The sequence below is a fragment of the Osmerus eperlanus genome, chromosome 26, assembly GCF_963692335.1.
Source record: "Osmerus eperlanus chromosome 26, fOsmEpe2.1, whole genome shotgun sequence".
Lineage (NCBI taxonomy): Eukaryota > Metazoa > Chordata > Actinopteri > Osmeriformes > Osmeridae > Osmerus > Osmerus eperlanus.
In genome coordinates this window covers 306,999-331,254 of record NC_085043.1, presented here as the reverse complement: position 1 = coordinate 331,254, position 24,256 = coordinate 306,999, and the positions used below count along the sequence as shown (strand labels likewise).

At 40.6% G+C, this 24,256-nt stretch overlaps 1 protein-coding gene across 1 annotated transcript in view; it reads left to right on the top strand.

Moving 5' to 3' along the window:
- misp (mitotic spindle positioning) overlaps positions 1-18,990 on the top strand; it is a 38,769-nt gene extending 19,779 nt beyond the window's left edge. Inside the window, exons 7-10 of the mRNA XM_062452340.1 lie at positions 8,842-8,880; positions 12,555-12,761; positions 15,477-18,477; positions 18,904-18,990. Coding sequence (XP_062308324.1) covers positions 8,842-8,880; positions 12,555-12,668 — 153 coding nt within the window. The 3' untranslated portion in view covers positions 12,669-12,761; positions 15,477-18,477; positions 18,904-18,990. The remainder of the gene's footprint in view (positions 1-8,841; positions 8,881-12,554; positions 12,762-15,476; positions 18,478-18,903) is intronic.
- Positions 18,991-24,256: the final 5,266 nt, after the last annotated feature.

Below are 24,256 nucleotides of genomic sequence, written 5' to 3'. Positions count from 1 at the left end.
TATGAAGCTATTGCTGGAAAGAGGTGCTGTTCCGACCTTATGTTCATCACAACCGCAAGCTGTAGTATGATGTTATCGCTAACAGTTATTATCAATGCTAACGTATCCTGCCTGTATCTAGCATCGGTAGAATGTGTGATGATTTAGTTTATTGGCAATGGGGCTAACGTTATTTCATGTTCCTGACTGTGTTTCATTCAAATAAATAACCTGTGTTGTCATGTAAATCTACAATTCAAGATGCATGTTTGTCCAGATCTATTTTTCAGCAAGATAGCTAGAGCTAACTAAAGCTGAGTTGAATCACGATAGTTTGTTTGGTAAGCTGTAGTGCTAACGTTACCCACCTAAGTCGATCCCGTTTGCTTCGACAACAGAAGTGGAAACAACTAAAGTTATCATTTCAAATGATATCTAGTCAATCTGTTGAAAACAGTGTTGTGTAGACACAATAGATTTATCTGTACGTTTTTATTTCAAGTCTCCACCTTCGATGTTTCAGTGAGTGCTGTTGGCCGTGTTGCGTTTTTGCTCCGCAGCTTCACTTGTTGTACACCAACCAATCAGCACGCAGCTCATCTATATATTCATGAGCATACCATAAAAGGGAGAAAACCTCTGGTTTTTCCTAGGGCTATTTCACAGGATGCATCAGGGCTCATACAACAGCACCCAGGCCATTTTCAGCCCAACCAACGTTACATACCCTATTCGGAGACCTTAAGGAACAGTGTGAAATACCCCCAAAACCCAGTCAATGACACCTTTAATGTCATAATCTAGGGATCGCAAAATGTCGTAATCTCAAGAAAATAATGCTGTTATGTTGGGTAAACAAATTCAAGTAAATCTTTCTCAAGGGAAAACTGAGTACCGTATTTCTTCGATTAAACGCGCCCTCAAATAAACGCCACCCTTGAATAAACGCCGCACCAAAAATGAACATTGTGCAATAAACGCCGCCTTCGATTAAACGCTGCACCAAAAAAATCTGAAAACGGTTATTTAATTGGTTAAATTAAAACACTGTATTTATTACACAAGTAAATCACAAGTGTACAATATAGAAAGGTAGCTGACTTCGCCACTCGCAAATTTGCCTTTCATCAACCCCAAGTTCGCACGCTACAGATCTGTTGCTGCTGGTGAGTGCTTTCTGCACAGCTTTCTGTTTGAAAGCTAAAGTGTAAGAACGTTTTGGCATGCTTTGGCATGCTTTGGCATTTCTACACAATGTAGACACTCATGCCGCTTCAATTTTACACTAGGCTTTGTGTTTGACTTCCTTGTCTATTCTTTGTTTGTCTATGGCTGCACTGCACTAAATCTCTCTTACTAATTAAACGCCGCCCTCGAATAAACGCTGCCATCGAATAAACGCCACACCAAAAATGAACATTGTGTAATAAACGCTGCAGCGTTTAATCGAAGAAATACGGTAAATAAAATGTATGAAGGTATGCCCCCTTCTTAGGTCTCATGTACAAAATATAATGAATAAAATGTAACCCTAACAAATAATTTTGGATGAAAATTATGGAAGCCGTAAAAGGCCATACCTCCATACATTTTATTCCACTGTTTTCCCATGATAACAAGTACATTTACTTTGTTTCCTTGAGATGTCAAGTTATTTATAAAAATAATAACAAATTACAAATTATGCTTTAACACACTACAGCAGGGGTACTCAATTAGAAACCCAAAAGGTCCACTAACCAAATTTGTATTCAGTCCAGGGTCCGGAACAATTATGGTTTATTTTTCTGGCCCTTACCTCAGAGTTCTGGGGGTAATTTTGTTCAAAGTGTCCATGCTTTGTGTCATAGTGACCATAGCCGCGGGAACATAGGATATTTTATCAGGGGGGACATAGCCGTTTTTCAATTGGTAAAACCTTGTCTAGTGAAGGTGATGTCTCTTAATTTTTCAGCCCCACCCTTACGTTTCTTAGCCTGGTTTTCCATTGTTATTCTTCTCCCGGTGCTCCCGATGGCCAGTCCGCTAATGCGGGGCTGGGTGATGGTGGTGAATTTTCAAGTCATATCATTGGAAATTCTCGTGCTGTCAGGGGTTGCTACAGCACTCCTAGTTCCCACGGCCATGATAGTGACGTTTCACATTAGCTACCACTATTGACAAGGGCAATATTAAACACATTGGTTTTGTGCTCCCCACCGGCAGCACAAATGCATACTCGTCTGAAATTAGGTCTTTTTGGAATCAACTTTTCGCCGGGTTTAGAGCACGCCATGTGTGACATGACAGTACCAAGAAACAGGTACTGTTAGCAAATCGATTAGCCTGCGTTGTTGCGAATGACACAAACAACCTGACCCACAGAGGTTGCGGCCAACTTTCAGTGAGTGAGTTGTCATGGTGATTACAGTTATTAAAGCTCCTGATTGGACCTTTGTATTGGACAAGTAAGATAGAAACCACATTTAGTTGGAACAAAAAGATGTGCCGGTTAAAATGGAAACGTTCCGTCAAAATGAATTAATCCCGGACCGCGGACCGCCAATTAGTGACCCCTGCACTACAGGAAATACACTACTGTACCCAAACACACACCATTTTACCCAAACACTGACTACTGTACCCAAACACTCTACTGTACGCGAACACACACTATTTTACCCAAACACACTCATTTGTACCCAAACACACTAGGGTAACTGTCTTGCAACTCTTGAAAAAATTGAAATCAAGATCTCAATTTAAAGAGGGCTTTTCGCATAAGCCATGCCCACCTTAGTTTTCGCTTCTTCGTTCGCTTCTGTACCTACCTGGCCTCTAGCTCCATCTACCTTAACTTTACAGCGGTTAGTTTAGTTTGTTGGTCATAGTAGCTCTAAAAGCTAGCTACTACTGAGATAATATTAGAAGTAGGCCTAATGATGCTAGTAAATAGTAACCTAAATTTTTTTATCCAGTTTTGCGAAAGTATATCACATCTAATAGTTAGCTAGCGTAGGGCTTCAGAGAGAGTACAATAGCCACACAGTACGTTGAAACAGAAAAAAGTATGTTTGTTGATCTTTAAGATATTCAGCTGAGAATGGGGCATACCACACTGCTTTACTCTTGGATTTGGGGCTGTGGAAAGGGGACAATTTACTTTCTCTTTGAAACTCCTGGGGTACTTGCTATCGGATTTGTATGTTCCGTATGGCATTTTGCGCCTTAATGACTGAAAGCTTGACGGAGCTTCTTCAAGAAGTGACCGGTAGCTAAGGTAGGATTGGTCAAAGCCGTTTTGGGGCGTGGCTTTCGCAAGTTCATTTATATATACAGTACCAGTCAAAAGTTTGGACACAACTTCAATGGTTTTTCTTTATAAGTCAATGCTTTTCGGCACTTACAAAGTGTTAGCTAATAGTTAGTTCATCCTTTATAAAACATTAACAAAACATTATTAAATGATTAAATAAGCTATTATTAAATAATTAAATAAGCTATTATTAAACACTGTTAATCATTAATAAACACTGTTAAAAATGATTTATTTGATTAATAATAACATTTATAAGGTATTTGATAACTGCATTGCCATACTATAGACAGCTTGTTAACACAGTTGCAAAAGAGTAGTAAAATAAGCTGTTAATGGTACATGAACTCTTATAGAAAGCATTAGCAAATAGTTAATATACTATTTACATAACCTTTAGAAAGCATGAGTAAATAACTAACAACATATTTACTTATGTCTTTAATTAATGTATGCCAAGTTAAATACATGATACACACTAATACTTAGCAGATGTGTTAACAACTATTTTGTAAACACTTTCTAATGATGCAATGATGTGAATAGTAATGCGAGTTACAAAGCATTTATTAACAGTTAGTTAAGGCTTTTGCGTGACCTAATCTAAAGTGAGAACTATTAATGCCTTATTAAACATTTATAAGTAAGCTGTTATTTTCTACATTGTAGATTCATACTAAAGACATCAAAACTATGAAGGAACACATTTGGAATAATGTAGTAAACAAAATGTTTGATATTTTAGATTCTTCAAAGTAGCCACCTTTTGCTTTGATGACAGATTTGCACACTCTTGGCATTCTCTCATTCAGCTTCATGAGTTAGTCACCTGTAATGGTTTCAATTACCAAGTGTGCAATGTCTAGAATTAATCTGTCGAATTTCTTGCCTTCTTAACACTAGAATTTGACCCGAGCAAAAATATATTTGTTTTAATCTTCGCACTCAATCAAATTCCAGGAGCCTGTTTTTTTTAGATATGTTTTATAATTATCATTTTATATTTTTTAATTTTCTAAATCGCAAATTGCAGCCTTGAAAGACTGAGGAAAAAATGTGCAAAATAGCCTTAAATTAGCTTTCCCCTGTGTGAAAGCTAATTTAAGGCTATTTTGCGCATGTTTTAGTTTAATTGCGCATTTGGTCAGTTTTTCCCCAGCCTTTCAAGGCTGCAATTTGCCTTTCTATCAGCAGATTGCAAGGGTTCCCTTACACAAAGGGCCGTCGTTTAGGGGTGAAAGGTGATGACAATTCTAGAGGCCCACAGCCCAGGGGGGGGCATAAAAACCCCAGTAGCCCATTATGTAGGCTTCCCTTTCTAATATTATGCATAGGCATAACTAATACTCATGCATCAGAGTTCAAACAAAGCCACAAAATCAAGCACAATTGGTGCCCGTGCATCACTTTCAGGTAAGCCCATCTTTAATCATTGTTAAATACGGGAAATGTGCTGCTAATTTAATGGTTAGCCTATGCATAAACCTCAAACGAGCTGACGTTATTGCTAATGTTAGCACACTCAAATATGTTTTAACTTAGGTGCAAGCTAAATTGAGATGTTACTGTTATCTATGCATTTTACAAGTAACTGACGCCAGCTAGCTGTTACTTTACATTCTATGATGCTTTTATATACTATTTTTATCAAATAGTTTTAAAATGAGTAAGGTGGAGAGAACTCCAAATATGTGATGAGCCTACATTCGGGTAGTGTCTACGGTAACTAGTTGATTCAGAAGAACCAAAACAACATGTTACATGCTTCAGTAGCTCGCGGTGTAATGCAACGGATTAAAACCATGCATGTGTTTTTGCTCGTGGGATCGAATCCCACTCGAATCTTTTATTTTCTTAGCTTCCATTTATTATGGCGTGAATGTAGTGCTCACTACATTTGTTCAGAATATACAATTATGAAATGAATTGATTTCAAACGATATAGCTAAGAAACACTCAGCCATAGGCTACACGAAATCGCATAGGAAACTAATGTTTCCATGTTGTGTTACGCGTATTTTGATCGTATTGTCTGGGTTAGCAGCGACGTCCTTAGTATGAATTTTTAATACGTGGTGTCAGAAGGAGCTGTGATGTCGTGGAAAATACGGCTATTGCCTCGAAACAACCCCAAATACGTGCATAGTAGCCTACATTCGGGTAGTGTCTATGGGAACCAGTTGATTCAGAAGAAGCCAAATCAAAATGTTACCTGAAGGCCAACGTAGTTAACAAATACGTAACGATTTTACTACATCTTGTGAGCTGGTATAGCTTGCGGTATAAATCAACAGATATTGATGTGCACATATTTTTGCTCTAGTGCGATCGAATCCCACTTCATGCGAGCCTGCAAATGTTTTATTTTGCCTCCATTTAATTTGTTGCCAATGGTAGCCTAATGTAGTGCGCACGTAGCCTATAGGCCTACTTTCATGTTTGCCGCAGCAAATATGAGATCCAACTTGAAAATCGCCAGTAATATGTTTGTGAATTTGTGACGAATCTGGTGATAGAGGCAGACTGATAGGTGCACGCACAGCTGGGGAACCAGTTAAATTGGGAACCAGTTGGGACGTAACACCGGCCCATTGTTTTGTTTTTGGTCGGGCCAGCCCATAGAAAACTGACAGCGGCCCATTGGTTAATGTTATTAATTGGCACTCGCCTGACCCGATCAAATCCAAGAAGACACGAGCTGTTGGCTAATGCCTAACATGGTTTGTCATCGTTAAAGTTTAGCGTCGATAAAAATGGAGAAACGAAAGCGCAAGGGAGGCGCAGAAAAGCTTAGAGAGAAAAAGCAAAAAAATCTACAGGCGAATGCCGCATAATGTACAAAAATTTCGAGCATGTTTGGGGGGGCTTCAACATCATCACCAGTAGTATATACAGTAAACAGTTTTTGATAGTTGCTAAGCCAATATTAAGCATAACAACTGGTCAATATAAGGTAGCATGCACAATAAATGACAAGAACCTGGAAAACATAACTTATGCAATAACTCTGGTTTACCATGGAATCATTAATAGATTGTGCTTTACCATCAGTGTTCATGTTAGCAGTGCTGTCATTTAGCAGATGCTCTTATCCAGAGCGACTTACAGTAAGTACAGGTACATTCCCCCGAGGCAAGTAGGGTGAAGTGCCATGCCGAAGGTCACAACGTCATTTGACACGGCCAAGAATCGAACTAGCGACCACCCCATTCTCTAACCGCTCAGCCACCTGACTCCCCCCTCAGACATACAGGCTTTAGTTATATCTGTTGGGTGACATGGAAGCTGTAATTATAGGGTCACATCTCTCTCTCTTTAAAGGTCTGTGCTAAGTGTCTCTCCATATTTGTACTTTTAAAAATCCAAAATGTGAATGTAATTTCAACAGCAGCACAACCTTACTGCATAATAGTTATCTTATCTGATGCCATCACTAAGCTGATTTAGGAATTGAATTTAGGCTGCTATATTTACATTTACATTTATGCATTTAGCAGACGCTTGTATCCAAAGCAACTTCCAAGAGAGAGCTTTACAAAAGTGCATAGGTCACTGATCATAACAACGAGATAGCCCCGAACATTGCGAACATTCTTAAGTGCCGTTGTACTCCCGGAACAAGTGCGTCTTGAGCCTTTTCTTGAAGGTGGGGAGACAGTCAGTGTCCCTGATAGAGGTGGGGAGTTGATTCCACCATTGGGGGGCCAGACAGGAGAAGAGCTTGTGTTGGAACCGGGCGCTCTTGAGCGGTGGGACCACCAGACGGTTGTCAGAAGAAGACCATACGTGGCGGGTGGGGGTGTAAGGCTGGAGGAGAGACTTGATGTAGTCGGGTGCAGTCCCGTTCACCGCTCGGAAGGTCAGTACCAGAGTCTTGAATCTGATACGGGCCGTGATGGGAAGCCAGTGGAGGGAGATGAGGAGCGGGGTAACATGGGATCGTCTGGGTAGATTGAAGGCCAGACGGGCCGCCGCATTCTGAATCCTCTGGAGAGGGTGGGTTGCGCATGCTGGGAGACCGGCGAGCAGCGAGTTGCAGTAGTCCAACTTTGAGAGGACAAGTGCTTGGACTAGCAGCTGGGTGGAATGCTCAGACAGGTATCTCCTGATCTTGCGGATGTTGTAGAGGGTGAATCTACACGACCGGGAGACCGCAGCAATGTGGGCTGTGAGGGAGAGCTCATCATCCATGGTCACCCCTAGGTTCCTGGCAGAGGATGAAGGGGTCACCGTCGCAGATCCCAGGGTGATTGAGAGATTGTGGGAGATGGAGGGCTTGGCCGGGATGATGAGAAGTTCTGTTTTGGCAAGGTTCAGCTGGAGGTGGTGCTTGGTCATCCAGTCGGAGATGTCTGCGAGGCAGGCCTCAATCCTAGCTGAGATCCCCGGATCAGTTGGGGGGAAGCTTCTGTCTCTCCAGACAGAAGCAGAGTCGTAAACTGGTGTTTTAGTCTCTCTGAGTAGTCGTTTAGCCTCTCTCACCGCCTTGCTAAACCTGGGGCCCGTTCTCCGTACGTCGCTAACTCAGTTAGCTGGATTTGATTGTTGACGATTTGTCATTATCTTGGATTGTTCGGTTCTTCGAAGCTCATCCTGGACTTGCTGTCATAGCAACAGGTCTGTAAGCTTAAACCTGCTCGGGAGCAGGTTTATTTTATGTAAACACGATTAGATTGAGGCTTTACAAGCAGAGGTGATACAGGAAGTCTGTCACAGACATGTGTTGTACGTTTTTACTACAGGAACCTTTTGCAGAAGGTGCAAGAATAATTAGCAGAATTTAACATGAAACCGAATTAATTGCTCATTGCGTGATAGATAGGCTTAATTAAGCACAGCGCGATATTATGCTAGCCTATACTTTTTGAGAGGATAGCCTATCGTTTTTTTGTGGGTTTGTCATTTACTTAATACATTTGTTGAAACCACATCATATGACATTAAAGATGATAAATGAAAATATGAAAGTATGAAAATAAAAAAAAACAACGCGTCACTCCTCTACATTTAATTTGGTCTGCTACTTTTTGCCAGCCCTCTTTCTTGGATTTTGCAGACTTTGAGGTGTTCCCTGGCGTTCTGATAAAATCTTCAAATTCGGAGTAACCTTCGAACAAGCTGTTGCTCTGTTGCGGAAAAAACAGGGCGCTCATTTTGGCCACGGTGAGCAGCCATAGACTTATGTGAGCAGCCAATAGCAGCGTTGCTGATCAAGGTTTCTACTATCGATACATACCCCCTTTTAGACCAACATATAACTCAATCCAGCTATACTAATCATAAACAACAAGTGTGTTCGAAGAACCGAATTAGCCAGATCATGATATCTTGGATGTGTCATTTGATCTCGGATGTAATAAGCGACGTACGGAGAACGGGCCCCTGTTCTGCGACTCCTTGAATCTGTCTCTATCCCCACTCCTAAATGCTTCCTCCTTCTCCGACCTCAACCTAACCTTGTGAATTCAAGGGTTAGCAAACTAATGCAGTGAACTGTAAGTTTCTAAGACTCATTTTGCATCATGTCATTGACACCCCCTAAAACCTGTTCTCTCTATTTCCTGTAGTATGCTGGAATTCAGCCTATCGATGATGTGAACAATGAGGTAAGCGAAAGTTCCTCTCTCCCTTGGTAAGTTGTACACCATCATGTCAGACATTAGACAAAGTGCTTGCCACTGCTGCTTTTGTATTTTGCCACAGCAGTGATCTACATTACACTGGCATTTAGTCATTTAGCAGACGCTCTTATCCAGAGCGACTTACAGTAAGTACAGGGACATTCTCCCCGAGGCAAGTAGGGTGAAGTGCCTTGCCCAAGGACACAATGTCATTTTTGCACGGCCGGGAATCGAACCAACAACCTTCTGATTAATAGCCCGACTCCCTAACCGCTCAGCCATCTGACTCCCTCCCTACATATAAAATGTAGTCCGTTTAAAATTCACCCATGAGTCTACAGACAGAGGCGTTGTTACTGACATGTAATGATAGCTAGATGGCACTTAAAATGAACGTGCCTTCGTCAATCTGTCATTTATTTCCGTGTTGTTAGTCAGTGATTATTTCATTAGAGTGTTTGTTGTCTACCCCTTCAATCATTCATAAAAATGTAATTTATTGGCGAAACCATGTCAAACACGTTGCGGGTTAGGCTAGACTGCAGTTGGTCTATAGTACCCCAACATATCAACATTTTATAGTCTTCTGACAAGATCGCGTTGTCCCCAGTCAAAAGTATAAACAAACACACAGGGACATCATAAACATTCAATGGTCTAATTAGATCCATTTATACTGGAAAAACATGTAATGTTTATTGTCAGAACACGGTCCAAGTATTATTGAATGTTGTTTGAGTCCAAATTTAATAAATAAATAGGTTAATTGATTAATTAATTAATATGGCTATGAAATAATCCCGGGAAAAAAAGATGGCAATATAGCATCATATAAATATATAGCTCAATCCATTTACATAAATAAATACATACTTATTTCAAAAGTTTTTATAAATAAATTTATTTATTTCATGGGACTTTTATTTCCTAATGCCACATCTATTTATTTTAGTGCTGTCAGTTAAACGCGTTATTAACGGCGTTAACGCAAACCCATTTTAACGGCGTCAAATTTTTTATCGCAAGATTAGCGTTCTTTTTGGCCTAGCAAATTTTGTAGTTTTTTTCACATGCTGTTGCAACAACTAGTAACGTTAGAAAAACTACAACACCACACCGGATCTAGCTAGACCGGAAACAAAACAACAGGCACGCCGCACACACTTGTTTGCGAGCCAGCCAAAGAGTAGTCGGCTAACGTTACGTTTTGAGTGGATGGCGAGCCCGAGACGCCGAAATGGATGCCAATAAGATTCTGAATGGAAAGTTTCCTTTAAAAAAGTTGCCAAATGGTTCCTTTGACAAGACCAAAGTGATCTGTGTGTTTTGTCGTTGTGAACTGAGCTATCATTGCAGCACGTCCAGTCTGAAATACCACTTGATGGCCAGCACACAGCTGATGCGAATTCTCTGTTTGTGTGACAAAGTATTTTTTTCACCCTTTTATTGATGGACAGTGTTACATTGTGTGAGAGATTATTTGCTCCAAGTGTGAATGACTGCTCCATGTTAGTGTGAAATTGAACACTACAGTATGCCAACGTTGTTTTCAATAAAAAAAACATTTGCACAAAGCAAGCCAATCCACTTTTCCATGTTGATAAGAGCATTGAAATGAGAAAAAATAATGGGACAAAAATAAATCAAGGGACATTTAGAATAGATAAAAATGTGCGATTAATTGCGAGTCAACTATGACATTAATGTGATTAATCGTGATTAAATATTTTAATCGTTTGACAGCACTCATTTATTTGTACTTTTATTTCCTAATGCCACATTTATTTCTGTGCTCTATTTATTTCCAATCCTACATGCAAATGAGAGGGGCGTGGTTATCTTCAGACCAAAGCAGCTGCACAAGATCATCCAATAGGGTCCAACTGCAGCGCTCTCTCCTCGAGAACAGTCCAACTGCAGCGCTCTCTCCTCAGGCCCATAAAAAAACGGAACTCTCTCTTCAGGCCCCTCAAACCGGATCTTTCTCCTCAGGCCCCTCTTTCAAGAGGAGCCTAGGTGTTACCGCCACCACTGGTTGGAGAATATATTGCATTTATATGTATAGCTTACGTTGAACTTGAGCATCTCGGCTATAGCGTAACATATGGTTAACTTTATCACAAAATATTATGTTAAATGATTAAAGTAGCTGGCTAGAACCACATTTATTCCATAAACATAACCCATATAGTCATAACTGTACTCTCAGGGGATTACTACACAAAAGTCAGAGTCAGAACTATTAGTATTTGTGTTTTTTAGAAAAGATCATGCAGCTAGGCAGAGTATCGGATTTCTTGCATTATGTGTGTTAAAGTTTTATTTTGATCGATATTGTGAGACTACATTGAACAGTGTATTTCCATTCACATAAGTCACTCAGTACATTGACGCAAAAAAAACTCAAAAATATGCAGGTCCCTGTGGCTCAATTTAAAATTCAATTAGTTCGAAAAGTTCAACGTGTTATTCATATAAATGCAATACGTCCTCCAACCAGTGGTGGCGGTAACACCTAGGCTACACCTGAGAGGGGCCTGAGGAGAGAGTTCTGGCTTGAGGGGCCTGAGGAGAGAGTTCTGGTTTTGAGGGGCCTGAGGAGAGAGCGCTGCAGTTGGACCCTATTTCCAGCACCTGTGCTAGAGGGAGCTAATTGTACATTTTGCACACGAACACGGTGCTCGATAAGTCTCAAACTTTTTATTTTAGATTAATGTCTATGTTCTGTAGAGCACTTATCCGCCCAAGTACCTCTACAAAATCCCCAATGCCAAAAGTATGTCCCCTGACAAGCCATGCTGATCAATTTGATCAGCTAAGGCCATCTGTGACACCACTTATATCTTCCATCATCTATCAAATCCAGGTGCCCCTCCGCCCCTCTCATTTGCATGTAGGATTGGAAATAAATACAGCACAGAAAATAATGTTGCATTAGGAAATAAAAGTCCCTATAAATAAATTAATACATGTGGCATTAGGAAATAAAAGTCCCATGAAATAAATAAATGTTGTAAGTAAGTAAATGTATTTATTTTGTATTCAGCTATATATTTATATGATGCTATATTTATATATTCATAGCCATATTTTTTTTTCAGGGTTTATTTCATATCCTTATTTGTTTATGTATTTACTTATTTATTTACCTATTTATTTAATTTAGACTCAAGCGGCATTCCATAAAGTATTGCAAAAATTAGAGCGACGTATAATTGTTTGGAAATTCTAGGCTATAGGGCTGTTCTAGGCTATAGGGCTGCCGTCAATAAATAAAGAACAATAACTGTTTTGCCAGGATAACTGGATCTATCAGACCCTTGAATGTTTATGAGACAAATCGCAAACTAGTTTGAGTATCCACTAATTCGACTTACATACATAGATTGTCAATTTTCATTGGTGATTTTATCAGCTAATGATTCATGTTTGAATACATGCAAAAATACTTGTATTAGTTACATTTATCTGCTTTACAAAACATAGCTTATTTGCAATCATAAATTATTGTTGCTGCTCTAAAATAATGGGACATAAGAATTGTGCTTATACCATTGTCTACACCCAAATGTATGTGAAACAAATTTGTATAATTTATATTTGTTATCATTCTGCATATCATTATTATTCTGTTTTGTCACTGTGATGGACGCCTAAAGGCCGAATTATACTACTCCGTTTTCACGGAGACGGACACAGGGAACTTCCTCTCCAATGCGGAACGCCCTCTCCGAGGGCTAGTCCCTAATTTTACGGATACCCCTTGGCTGTGATTGGTCCGTATTGAGAACCGTGAGAACCGCTTGCGTCAGGGGCGGGGTTGCCATGACCAACAACACAAACAGAATCCTTTGACCGCCATTGCTGTAAGTTTTTACAAATCATATTTCAGCTAAACAGTACATGTAAATCAGCATCTGAATTCAAATGTGAAATGGGCAGTGTAATTGCTGAAAGTTTGCTTATTTTATCGATGAAACGGCTAATTTGTAAATTTGCTCCGACTTTTCGATAACCTAGCTAGCATCACAGTGCAGCGCCACCTATACTCTTCTGGCGGTGAATTGTTTTCAGCACCCACAGCGTTTGGAGTACTATAAATTCAATGAATCCGTCCAACTACGTCCGTCTGTCTGTCCGTAACGGAGTCGGAGTAGTATAAATTGGCCTTAACAGTGGCACACACAGGGACTTGACTATCCTTCTTTCTTATTTCTTTTATGTGCATGTTAACATTCAGAAACACCATACAACTGTCTTCACATAAATAACACACGTCACATAACTTTTGTTCGTTAGTTCATATCAACTTTATTGCCTTTGGTTCACCCATATACTTGTTAGTTTAGGTTCAGCATTTTTTTTCTTCTCTTGATTTTGTCTCATCATGTCCCAGTAAAGGGTTTCTGGCTGGAAACAGGGTGCCTAAATGGGGTTCCACAGTGGATGGGAAGCTCCCATCCCTGTCTGGAATGTGGGGGTATTTGATCCAATTATTTATTTTAAATGTTGTATTAAATGTTAAGACCACATTCCTAATAACAATATCATGGTATCTTACCTATAATGTGAGGTTGAACATGGGATTCTGTAAATGCAGTTATACCTTGCTGGACTGGGAGGATGTATTGTGTCCCCTCCCTATACATAATTGTGTCAGCCCAGCCTTATAAATGTGCTAAGAGGAATACAAGTTGTACCTCGTTGTAAAGGTTCAAGCATTCCAACGATATAAAATACAATTGCAATTGGTATGATTGAAGGGGAGGAATAATCAACCGAAATCACATCGAAATCTATCACATCACATCTATTGTTCAAGTAATCTGTAATTGTGTGTTTCACTGACATCTTAATCACTGACTGCATCATGCACTAGTTTCATTAATAAAGAAACACCTTGAAACAAGCTGATTCTAACGTTGTCATACTGGCAGTATCTTAGCTGGAATCGCAATTCCAACAGTACCATCTGCAAACTGAAAATATGCCCTCAGACCTAAATCTTGACTTTTCTTTTTGGAAAACTGGCTAATATGACAAGTTTACTGGAAATAGAAATTTGACGCATTACCAATTGAACGGTTGTCTAGCAGTTAATTAAGACACAAACGGTCGTTTATACATTTAGTAGACATTTAGCAGACGCTCTTATCCAGAGCGACTTACAGTAATTACAGGGCCATTCCCCCGAGGCAAGTAGGGTGAAGTGCCTTGCCCAAGGACACGTCATTTTTCACGGCCGGGAATCGAACCGGCAACCTTCTGATTAATAGCCCAAGTCCCTAACCGCTCAGCTATCTAACTCCCTTATACCTTGACTACTTACTCACATAAAGCTCCTCCTGGCCTGTCCCTGTGGCCTTTTTGTTTTGCAACTAGCCTCGTCGATTTACAGGTCTACCAGCTAGCTAGCCAGCTGCACTACCTCCCGGATGCTCTCTAGCTATAGCTAACAAAAACTGAGAAATATCTGCAAAACAAACAGGGCGACACCGTGGATGTAGACAGCTATGTTTTATGTGATAACACCACCCTGTGCTGTATTTTTTGTCAGTTGTAGCTAGCTATGCAAGTAGCAAAATGACTCAATACTTGTCGTTCACTGAGTCAGTCTCCACTGAACGCATTGACAAACCTTGTTGCTTGTATTGATTGTACAGGCCTTGTTACGAATGTACTCGTTGTGTGACTTTGTGACGTTTGTGACTGTGGCTACTATCTATCTACCATTAACTGCACTAAAACTTAAATTCTGCCTAAACCATGCAACCGAACCTTTGTAGAAATACAAGCAACGCAATTTGGATCGAGACTTTTGACACAGACACTGTCTATGTAGTCCAAAAACTGAGGGACTAATTAGGGTGAACAAACAATAATAATATATAATATATATAGCCTATATATATATGAGAATGAATATAGGTAGAATACACCACAGTGTCATTAGAATAAATATGCAGATTACAAACTTCAGCCCTGTATTGTTATAGTAAAGATGAAACAAAAATGGACCTAAGAACAAACTCTGCTTAACTACTGTATCTTTGTTAAATTAAAAAGGCTATCTTAAATTATTGGATCATGCTAAATAATGACACAATTTTGGTCAGATGATTACATTGGTTTCTGTTTAATTCACTTTTAGTTTCATTTGTCATTTTCTTAGGAACACAGGATATTTTCATTCCTTTCATTAGTTTTGAAAAATAATAATAAATACAATTGCAAATCATTATTTAACAGTCATGTGTTTATGAAATAATAAAAAATTGTATTACCTTTCAAAAAAGCTTTGAGGTGAAGAAGAAAGAATATGTCTACTGACGTCTCTGTTTGAATTCCCATATTTATTTTAGATAATCTGTATTCAACTGAGGATATTATCATTCCATTATCTTGACATAAAATATATTTGTTAATATACTGTACATGTCCCCTCCACTTAATTGAGTGTGTTGCTTAAAAATGAACAGATTTTTTTGTTGGGTCATTTCTTTTACTTTTTATAGTATGAATACAAGTTCGTACTAATGTAATTAAGAGAGAATTCTAAATTAGTATTTTCTGCATTGCAGGTCTTGCAGGCCACTCGTGTTACCAGGCATAAAAGCACATTTGCCCTGCGTTGGGAGGCTGGCATGTATGCAAATGAGGATGACCAGTAACTTGTCCCCCTCCCTGGCCCTTCCAGAATTGGTAGGATGGCAGCATGCATGTATCAACTATTGCTTGTTTTAACACAATAGTTTACTTTCAACATCAAGTGGTTGATATCTGACCTCAACCTCGGTCCTTCAATACCTTCTAATTGTATGCAAAATATGAAAGCATACTGAAAAATATAATGTTTTTAATTAATCAGTAAAAACAATTGGTCAATTGTAAAATGAGTGTGCGTCTTTAGAAAAAAAAATCTGGAAGACAGGAAAAAAAATCAAGTAACCTTGATGTGATGTTATTTTTATTTATGAGCTAGTTGACTACGCTAAATTATACCAAATAGTAGGGTCAACAAATGACTTGTGTGTTTAGCAAAGTTCAACCAATTCAACATTGAGTTTTTAATGTAAATAACTTACTTTTGAAGGTAGCTTGATTGCCTCTTGTCATAAAACATTTGATCAAATTAGGTTATTAAGTTTAAATTGACCTCTAAGCCATAAGCCCTGCCTCTCTGTTCCCAAGGCTGATGTGGGTATAGATGTGTAAAGTTTTGATAATTTTTATGAGGTATCAATGATTAAGTATTTCAAAATGAGAATATATAATTTAATATAAAGTTTTTGCAATGCCTGAAGTTAAAACATTGGAAGTAAATAATAATTGATATGTAATTAAATGTGTTTGGAGTATGGGGTATAGGTTATTACAAAAAGTATACAACGTTGTCTTTCTCAAAACAAGATCAACGTTATCCATCCACTTACCCCTGAAAAACCAAACCTCCTCCATTCCAAGATTCAATCCTCCAGATTGAGGCAAAAGAGAGTGTAATATGCAGTGGAGGGATATATTCACAAAATTCAGACCAACAAGGAAGGGGACAGTAATTAACACAAAAGCATACAGATCTCAACAGCTACTACTAGGCTTACAATTTTCGGGAGAAGGCCGTCTATTAATAAAATGCTACACAGATTAAAGCATGATACATTTGTAATTGTCTGTTGGGACAGCATGTTCAAACTTATAATAACCTTATAACGAAACATAGGCAATGTGAAGGCTCCAGCACTGAGACCCTCTTTAAATGCAATCCAACCCATAGCTCATGTTATTTAGCTAAACTTTAGAGCAGGTAATGTAAGTTGGTAAGTAGTTAAATAATATTAGTAGTAATCATACTTGGAAAAAGTAACCATAAATTTAAAATAAATGTTCGAAAATGTGATCTAACATAGCTAGCTAAATAGATAATAAATTATCTATTTATCTATAATAATAAATTGGAGCAAAAGTACGTATTTTTAAGTATTTAGCTGAGAAGGGGTCCTCCCACACTGTTTCATCCACTGCTGGCATCTTTCCTCTTGGGTGTTGGGAACAAATTACTCCTCCCTCTAAACTTTTGGGGTACCTGCTGTCAGATTTGCACCTTTCACTATTTTGCGCCTTAACGACCGAAAGCTTGGACCTTCTTCAAGTAGTGACCTGTTGCTAAGGGAGGATTGGTCAAGGCCAATTGAGGGAGGGTTTTTTGTGAAAGGTCAATTATGTAGTATTTGGTTTTCATTTGGTGCACCAGTAATGTTTTTTAAATTTTATTAGCAATTTCATTGTAAAATGTTTTACATTCAGCAAAGATTGTACTGCTTTGTTGGGGGGGGGGGGGCATTGCATTGCATGACAGGCATTGTTATTGTCGTAGCAACAAATGTACTATATTATTTCATATAATTCTTTATATTTATATATTTGTGTATATATAAAGAAATATGTGAAATATAATGTGAAATGTAAAACTATCTATTATATATTATTTTAATCAGATTGTAATTGTGTTTATTTGTTAGGAAGATGGAAGATAATTAAATATAGTTTTAAAATAATTTTTAAATACATTTAACAACATTGCAAGCCATAATGTCATGGTTGGCAGAAATAGTTATTTTGTGTGTGTTTTGTCTATTGTATTTGTAAGAGCCATTTTCACATGTTTTGGGTGTAGGACACAAATTGTCCACTGGTGGCACTAGTGAGCTTGGGAGGGATGCCTATTTAAGTAGGAACCTTTCAACAGGTAACAGGGGGTGCTGTTATGGGAGGAGCACAAATAGTCTTTGACCGCTTCTAATCGCTACACAGTTAAACGCTCAAGTGGATGTACAATGTTTGTTGTGTTGGAGCTTAATTGGACACATGGACTGGCAAGTTCATTGGAACAACAATGTGAACAATAAATGGCCATCAAACGCAATGATGACTATTGGAGTCTGATTTCTACAGCCAGCTACGGAGCAGCATGAGTGAGAAGAGAGCACGTCAGCTATTTCAATAGCCATAGACTATGTTTGTTTTTTAAGTCCAAATAGCAGCCCCTCAGTGGCTTTAAGTTATAGGCTTAGCCATTATAGTATTATTATATAATCTGTATGACCAATGTGTGTATGTGGACACCTGACATCACTTCTACAGTAAATGAGCTTGTGGGACATTAAAATGGGATTCCATCTAAAACATATTTACAAGTCCAACACTTCCTGAAATTTTCCAGTCATTGTAAATAATGCACATATACCATGCAACTGTTCAACCTCTAACTGTGTAGACCTCCAACTGAGCTCAACACATACTTGTGGATTAATTTACAGCTCCTGATGTATCAGAAATTTTATTGGGAAGACAATGATCATAACATCCCTACCCATGCCTTCATCTCCCTTTTTTACCTGTCAATTCCCATTAGTGGATGTCTAGATAAAATTTTGTTGTACCTGTAAATTGCCTTCATAGAATATTTCAATGGGTTATTATATTGCGTTTATTAGTCATGTTTATCTACCTTACAAAACTTATAAGTATTTTACTATTGTACATGATTGTTGCTGCAAATCATGTCATGACATGAGAATAGAGGTTTGTGGCAACCAAAGGGGCGCAGCTAGGACCACACAGCACAGCACGGGTTGTGATCTGCCCAAAGCAGGCGTTTATTTTCGGAACCGACCAACACAAATACAAAAAGAAATTAGGTTCTTCCTCGGTCGAGGGCACAGTCAGGACTGGTCTCCTGGGCTGTCTGGATCCCCCACGCCTCACTGCAACGACACACAGAAGCGTTTAGGGTCACGGTTAACCAATGTGTGTTGGGGTCCAGCTACTACTCACTCCTAGCCATCTCCTCTTTCGGCAGGGGTGGCCCGCCTTTTATAGTGGGGCCATCCTCGTTCCTGCTCATGAGCTGCAGCTGTGTAGCTCGTTGTCTCTGGTGGGGGCGGATCCCGGACATATCTTCCCCCGATCACCTGACCCCGGGCTTGCTGCGCCCCTGGGTTGCCACAGGTTACATAGTCTACACATGAACACCCATTTGTCTGAAACGAAAATGCACCTACCAGCATTTTGAACATAATTTTATATACATAAATAATAAATATAATTTATGTCTGTCGAACGATCGTGTGGGGACTCGAGGTCGCTGACCGGGGTGCTGGTCCCCCGGCAACAAATGTACTGTTACGCCTCGCTACGCCACCCAACTCTCGCACGGGGTCTCACAAATTTGTATAGGCTACGTGTGCGGAGAACACACGCTTGGCTACGAGTTAGTCCGAGGCTCCCTCCCTCCCTGGAAAGGAATCTCCGCACCCAACCAAACCACGGTGTCACAGACGCTCACCGGGGCCTCCTGAAGCAAACCTGGAGGGATCTTTTATAGCAGCAAACGTTTATAGGCCCTTTTTTGGGCAAAAAAAAATAATTTATCGATCACTTATTCCTATGGCTACGTTTCGCTCCCGGTTACCGCACCCTTCCCACCCAATAACAAAAACGTTCAAGGGCCCTCCTCCGCCCTTATTCCCCCCGTTAGTTTATCTGTGAGACGCAACACCGCACCTATCGAGAGAGTATATGTGTCTGAGCAGATGAACACTTCAAGACCCTGTTTCGCGTAAACACCAGCTGGGCAGTTTTCGTGCCTAAATGACTGGTCGCGATTCCCGGGGAACTCACCTGAGCATCGGTGTGGGGCGCTGAGTGGATCCCTTGGTCTCGAGCGGGGGGCGCACAAATGGGCGGTAGAGCAACGACTGTCTTTTCAAATTTTTATTGGCAGATTATTGGAACAGATACAAAAGTGTAAAAAAGGAAAAGAAAAAGGTAAGCTAAAGCCTCCTTGATTAAGGCACGACAAAAAAAATAGGAAAACGCAGACCCTGGGTCACTAGTAAAACAGCAGTACAATTGACAGAAAAGAAACTCTTTTCTAAAATTAAGCACAGGCGGACACTCTACAGAAAACAGGCTCAGGAAAAAACAACCTCGACTACTCGACTCACGAAGTACAACTCCCAAAAAGCTTTCTCTCTACCCCCAACTTTCATTCTTATTTCTTTTAACACGTGATGGCCCTGTCTAGACTTTGACGCAGGTATCGGTCTACACGTTTCCTGTATTCTCCAAAAAGTTAAATGTGGTTCCATCTATTCAAGCATTTCCTAACCACATCCTCTGCATTTATCATACTGAAACACTCTGTCTTAAACTTTTACACATTAGCAATACTACATATCCATTTTAAGATGCACATCTACAAAGTTTTTTAAAATTCAAAAAAGGTAAAAAAGGTTCTAAAACATTTTCCAGCTATTTCTTAACACTCTTTAAAATATTATGCAAGCACTTTCTTAAAAAACATTTGCCAATGCACATTCTTTCTAATAAAACACATGCGTATGTTAGAGGTCAAAACTCCTCTTAAAAACACCAAACTTAAAATTGCAAAACCTTTATATATGTATGCAAGCATCTACAACTTTTTAATGCACAACTTGGATATACGTATGCACAAAGTCAAACACATTTGCCAAAATGCACACTTCTCATTATTAAGCATTATTCTTTTTTTTTTTTTTTTCAAAATTGTTTCTCCAAAGTCCATCAAAACGAATGCTCCTTCAGGGGCGTTCGACACCCTCCTCTGGAACTTTGGAGAAAGAAAGACATAAGTCCTTCACTGCTTCCAGGTCATTGTGTACGGGTCCCAGAACACCGGAACAAAGAACCCGTCCTCATTCACATATCCAGGCTCGTCGTCTGCTCCCTGGACCATGAGCCTCCTGCCCATCTGGGAGCAGTCGGATTTATCCCACTGCTTGATATGCCTCCGCAGGTGATGCGCGGGATCACGAAACACCCCGGCAAGGTAAAACGGCGACTGCCCTCCAGCATTACGGTTCTCCATTCGCCTCACTCTCTTCTTGTGCGCTCCCGGCACCGGCTCAAAGATTTACACATGGCCCCCTTCCCAAGCAATGTGTCCCCACACTCTTTCTCCGTCGGCCCCGTACTCCCAGATGGAAACATCACAGGCCAGCTTGTAACGGCCCCGCTCAATGTCATACTCCTCCTTGGAAAACTCCTTGCGGTTCTGATGGAGGCTTATCAATCTGGAATTACCAAAATGTTCCATTAGAGCGTCCCACTCCAACACTTTAAGATGTCCTTTGTCAGAGGGCTTGATTACTCCGGGTTTCACCAAGCGGATTGAGACCCACTCGTATGGATTTGTCAGGTACTGGGGGATCGAGATCCTCTCTGGCCAGGGTACTAAAAAAGGCCTGTAAGGTCCCCCCGCTTCCATTTTCCCACATCTGAAAAGCCTCAGTCTTTCATCCTGCTTCTCATCCTCCTCAGAGGAAGTACTCTGATCAGGTACTACCGCTCCAGCTTTTATTCTCCCCCCAGCAGTCTGTCTTTCTTTTTCAGCCTCACCGTGCCATTCTTCCCTCGTTGAAGCAAATCCCTCACGGGGGTCTATTGGAAACTTCTGGTGATATTCTGCAATCCTCTGGGCAGCTACTTTGGGGTCCATTTTGACAAATTTCCTTCCGAGAGGATCCACGCGCGTCTTCCGATACTTTCGAACCTCCTCCCAGGTGGTCAATGTCACTGGTGGGTCGGAATCGGAATCGTCCTCTGAACTCGATGAATCACTGTGCGCCTTTGCAATGGCCTTTTCCAATATAGCATGAATCACTGGATCCCTTTTGTACTTTCTCATAACGGGGTGCTTCGCAATAACAGCCCGAATTACTTCAATGTCCGGTTCTAGATCTACTACTTTGTCCACAGCTGCCTTCATTAAGTCCGTTTCCATGGTAATGTTGAGTTTCTCATTAAATTCCTCCCAGTTGGGAGAATCCTCCCTTTTTCGTCCCCTGCGCTGACGACAGGGGCTCTCGGTAAATTGTGCATAGTCCTCATCCAACTCAAGAACATCCTCCAGAAAAGAGGACGACTCTTCAGAAGAATCCTCTTCACTAAAAGTGACGATTCTCGTCTCCGTCTCCTCCATGGTCTCAGGCACCCAGTCGTCCTCTGCATCACCCTCCCGGTCGGCTTCACCGAGTGCCCGCTCCGACAAAAGCGTCAGAGAGGCTACCTCCTTTTTCTTCCCCTTGGAGGCCCCCACTTCCACCCGTCCAGGTGGCAGGCCATCCTCAGTCCCAGGGCTCGCTCCGAGCTCCTCCTGCTCCTGCTCCAGGGCCTGAGTTCGGTCCTGCTCCCTCTCCCCTGGTGGGTTCGACCCGCCAGGAGTTCTGGATTTTGGGGCCTATAAGTTCTAGCAGTTGCTAGCAGCGCCATTGTCCAAGGGAGAGTCAATGTCTGAATCGGAATTGTCATCACTGGGTGAGGTTTCGAAATAGCCAATTACGCACTCTATGTTAGTGCCTGAAAATATTTGGAGTTTTCCTCTTTCGGGGCTGAGACCCGGACTCTCCATAAAACAAATTAAACATATTGGATCCCTTAAAACGCCGTCCGGATTCTCCACTGCTACCCCACACTTCCTTAATCTATGTGGAGGACTGGCCTGACATCTGCCTGCCTCTCGGACCATGTCGTAGGATCCGTCTCTTTGCTCGGCCTGTTATAAAATACACGTACATCAGGGCCGGATATAAAGGATAGCTACCCGCCAGGCTCATTGCTACCCCCGCAGTTATAAGCACTGCCCATTCTATCAGTAACCTCCTCATGCTTCTCTTCATGACCTGATTGGTTCCGTCGTTCTTTACGTGAGAGTTCACGAACAATTTAATCACTAGGATCATGAGCGCCCCCACAATAGGTTCACATATATACGTAACAAATCGTTCTGGAACTCCCCCGAATGTTAAAAACTGTCCTACTGTAGATATAGCCCCAAGGCTATATATCAAGGTATTCCACCCCTTTATTAAGGTTATCCCGTTATGACCCAGTGCTAAAAACACTATTCCTAAGCTGGGTCTTGTTTCTTTCAAAAGAGCAAACCTTAATATACTTAAAAGTACATATACTGTTGTTTTAGCAAAATACATCAAATAACTATGCCTTAAGGCAAACAGCATCAATATTCCGGCGGTAAGGGTAATTCTTACCAAAGAAATCATAGTCTCTGCGACTTCTTTGTTGCGGTCCGTTGATTCAGTACCATTATTGAAAGTACTGTTGACCGTCGTATTTTTCTCTTGGATATTCATGATTAGTCTAGGTGCTTTCGATCCTTCTATCACAAGTAGGGTTATGTTGTTCCTACCTCTCCCCTTTTTATCTTAATTTTTTTTTTTTTTTTTTTTTTTTTTTTTACAAACAGGTGCTGACCCTTGGTCATGAACTATTCCCCTTTCGTTTCTGAGGCGCAAAATCTTCGGTTCAGCGTCTCAGAAACCTTTCCCCCTCAGTTGAACGGGATATGGTTAAAGAAATGGGCCCCTCATCTCTCTGTTTCTTCGACTTCCTCCTAAACCGGACCCAACGGTCTTTTGGGCGTTCGGCTCTTTTATTGCTCTCTTCAACAATAGGGCTATATACTCCCCACATCTTATTGACACATAGTTTCACCCCTTTTCTCAGAATTGTTAAGAGAACAATAAGTCCTACTATAACCATTCCTGCTATCAGGAGTGGCCATTTTACCGAATTCCATAGGCTAGAGAGGACTGTTGTTATCGAATCCCTTGTCCATTCCCATATCTCGCGACTTATATCCACTACAGCATCTCCCATGGTTTCCGCTACAACCCCCCCCAGGGTTACTCCTACTGCTATGGCTTGTTGCCAGGTATAATTTGCCTCCCTTCTTGGTTCTATCCACACCTTCTCAGGCCTACAGCCAGCCTCTCTTTTATACTGCCATCTCCAGTGTTTTGTACCATTAGGGATCATGTTGTGCATTTCTTTTGATATCTTTGGGGGTTCTGTGGGCTCTAGAAAATTATTGAACCATACTCCTCCCGCATCTATTACATCTGTCCAGACTCTCTCCACCCCCAGATAAGTATACCTCTGTTCTATTTCTCTCTGACAGAAAGCAGTGGTTATCCCCATCCTGGTGCCTATATTAAAATCGTCGTAGCCCAAAGAGGGCCATTCCATACTATCACATACAATCCCTTGGCTGTCACTGTCAGCCATTTCTTTTATTGCTCCTTTTGTCATGGGTAGTACACGATGATCTAGGTTTAGGAAAATATGGTAAGGATTAAGGCACACTGTCCCATTTCCAAAATCTGGTACGTTACTCCTGCTCAAAGAAGGCCGTTTTTGTATTATGTCCCCCATAATGATCCTTTGTTCTATGGTTTTTGACTGCCACTCCCGGCTCTGAGCAATACTCTTATCTCGAGCTACATCATACCGATATCTA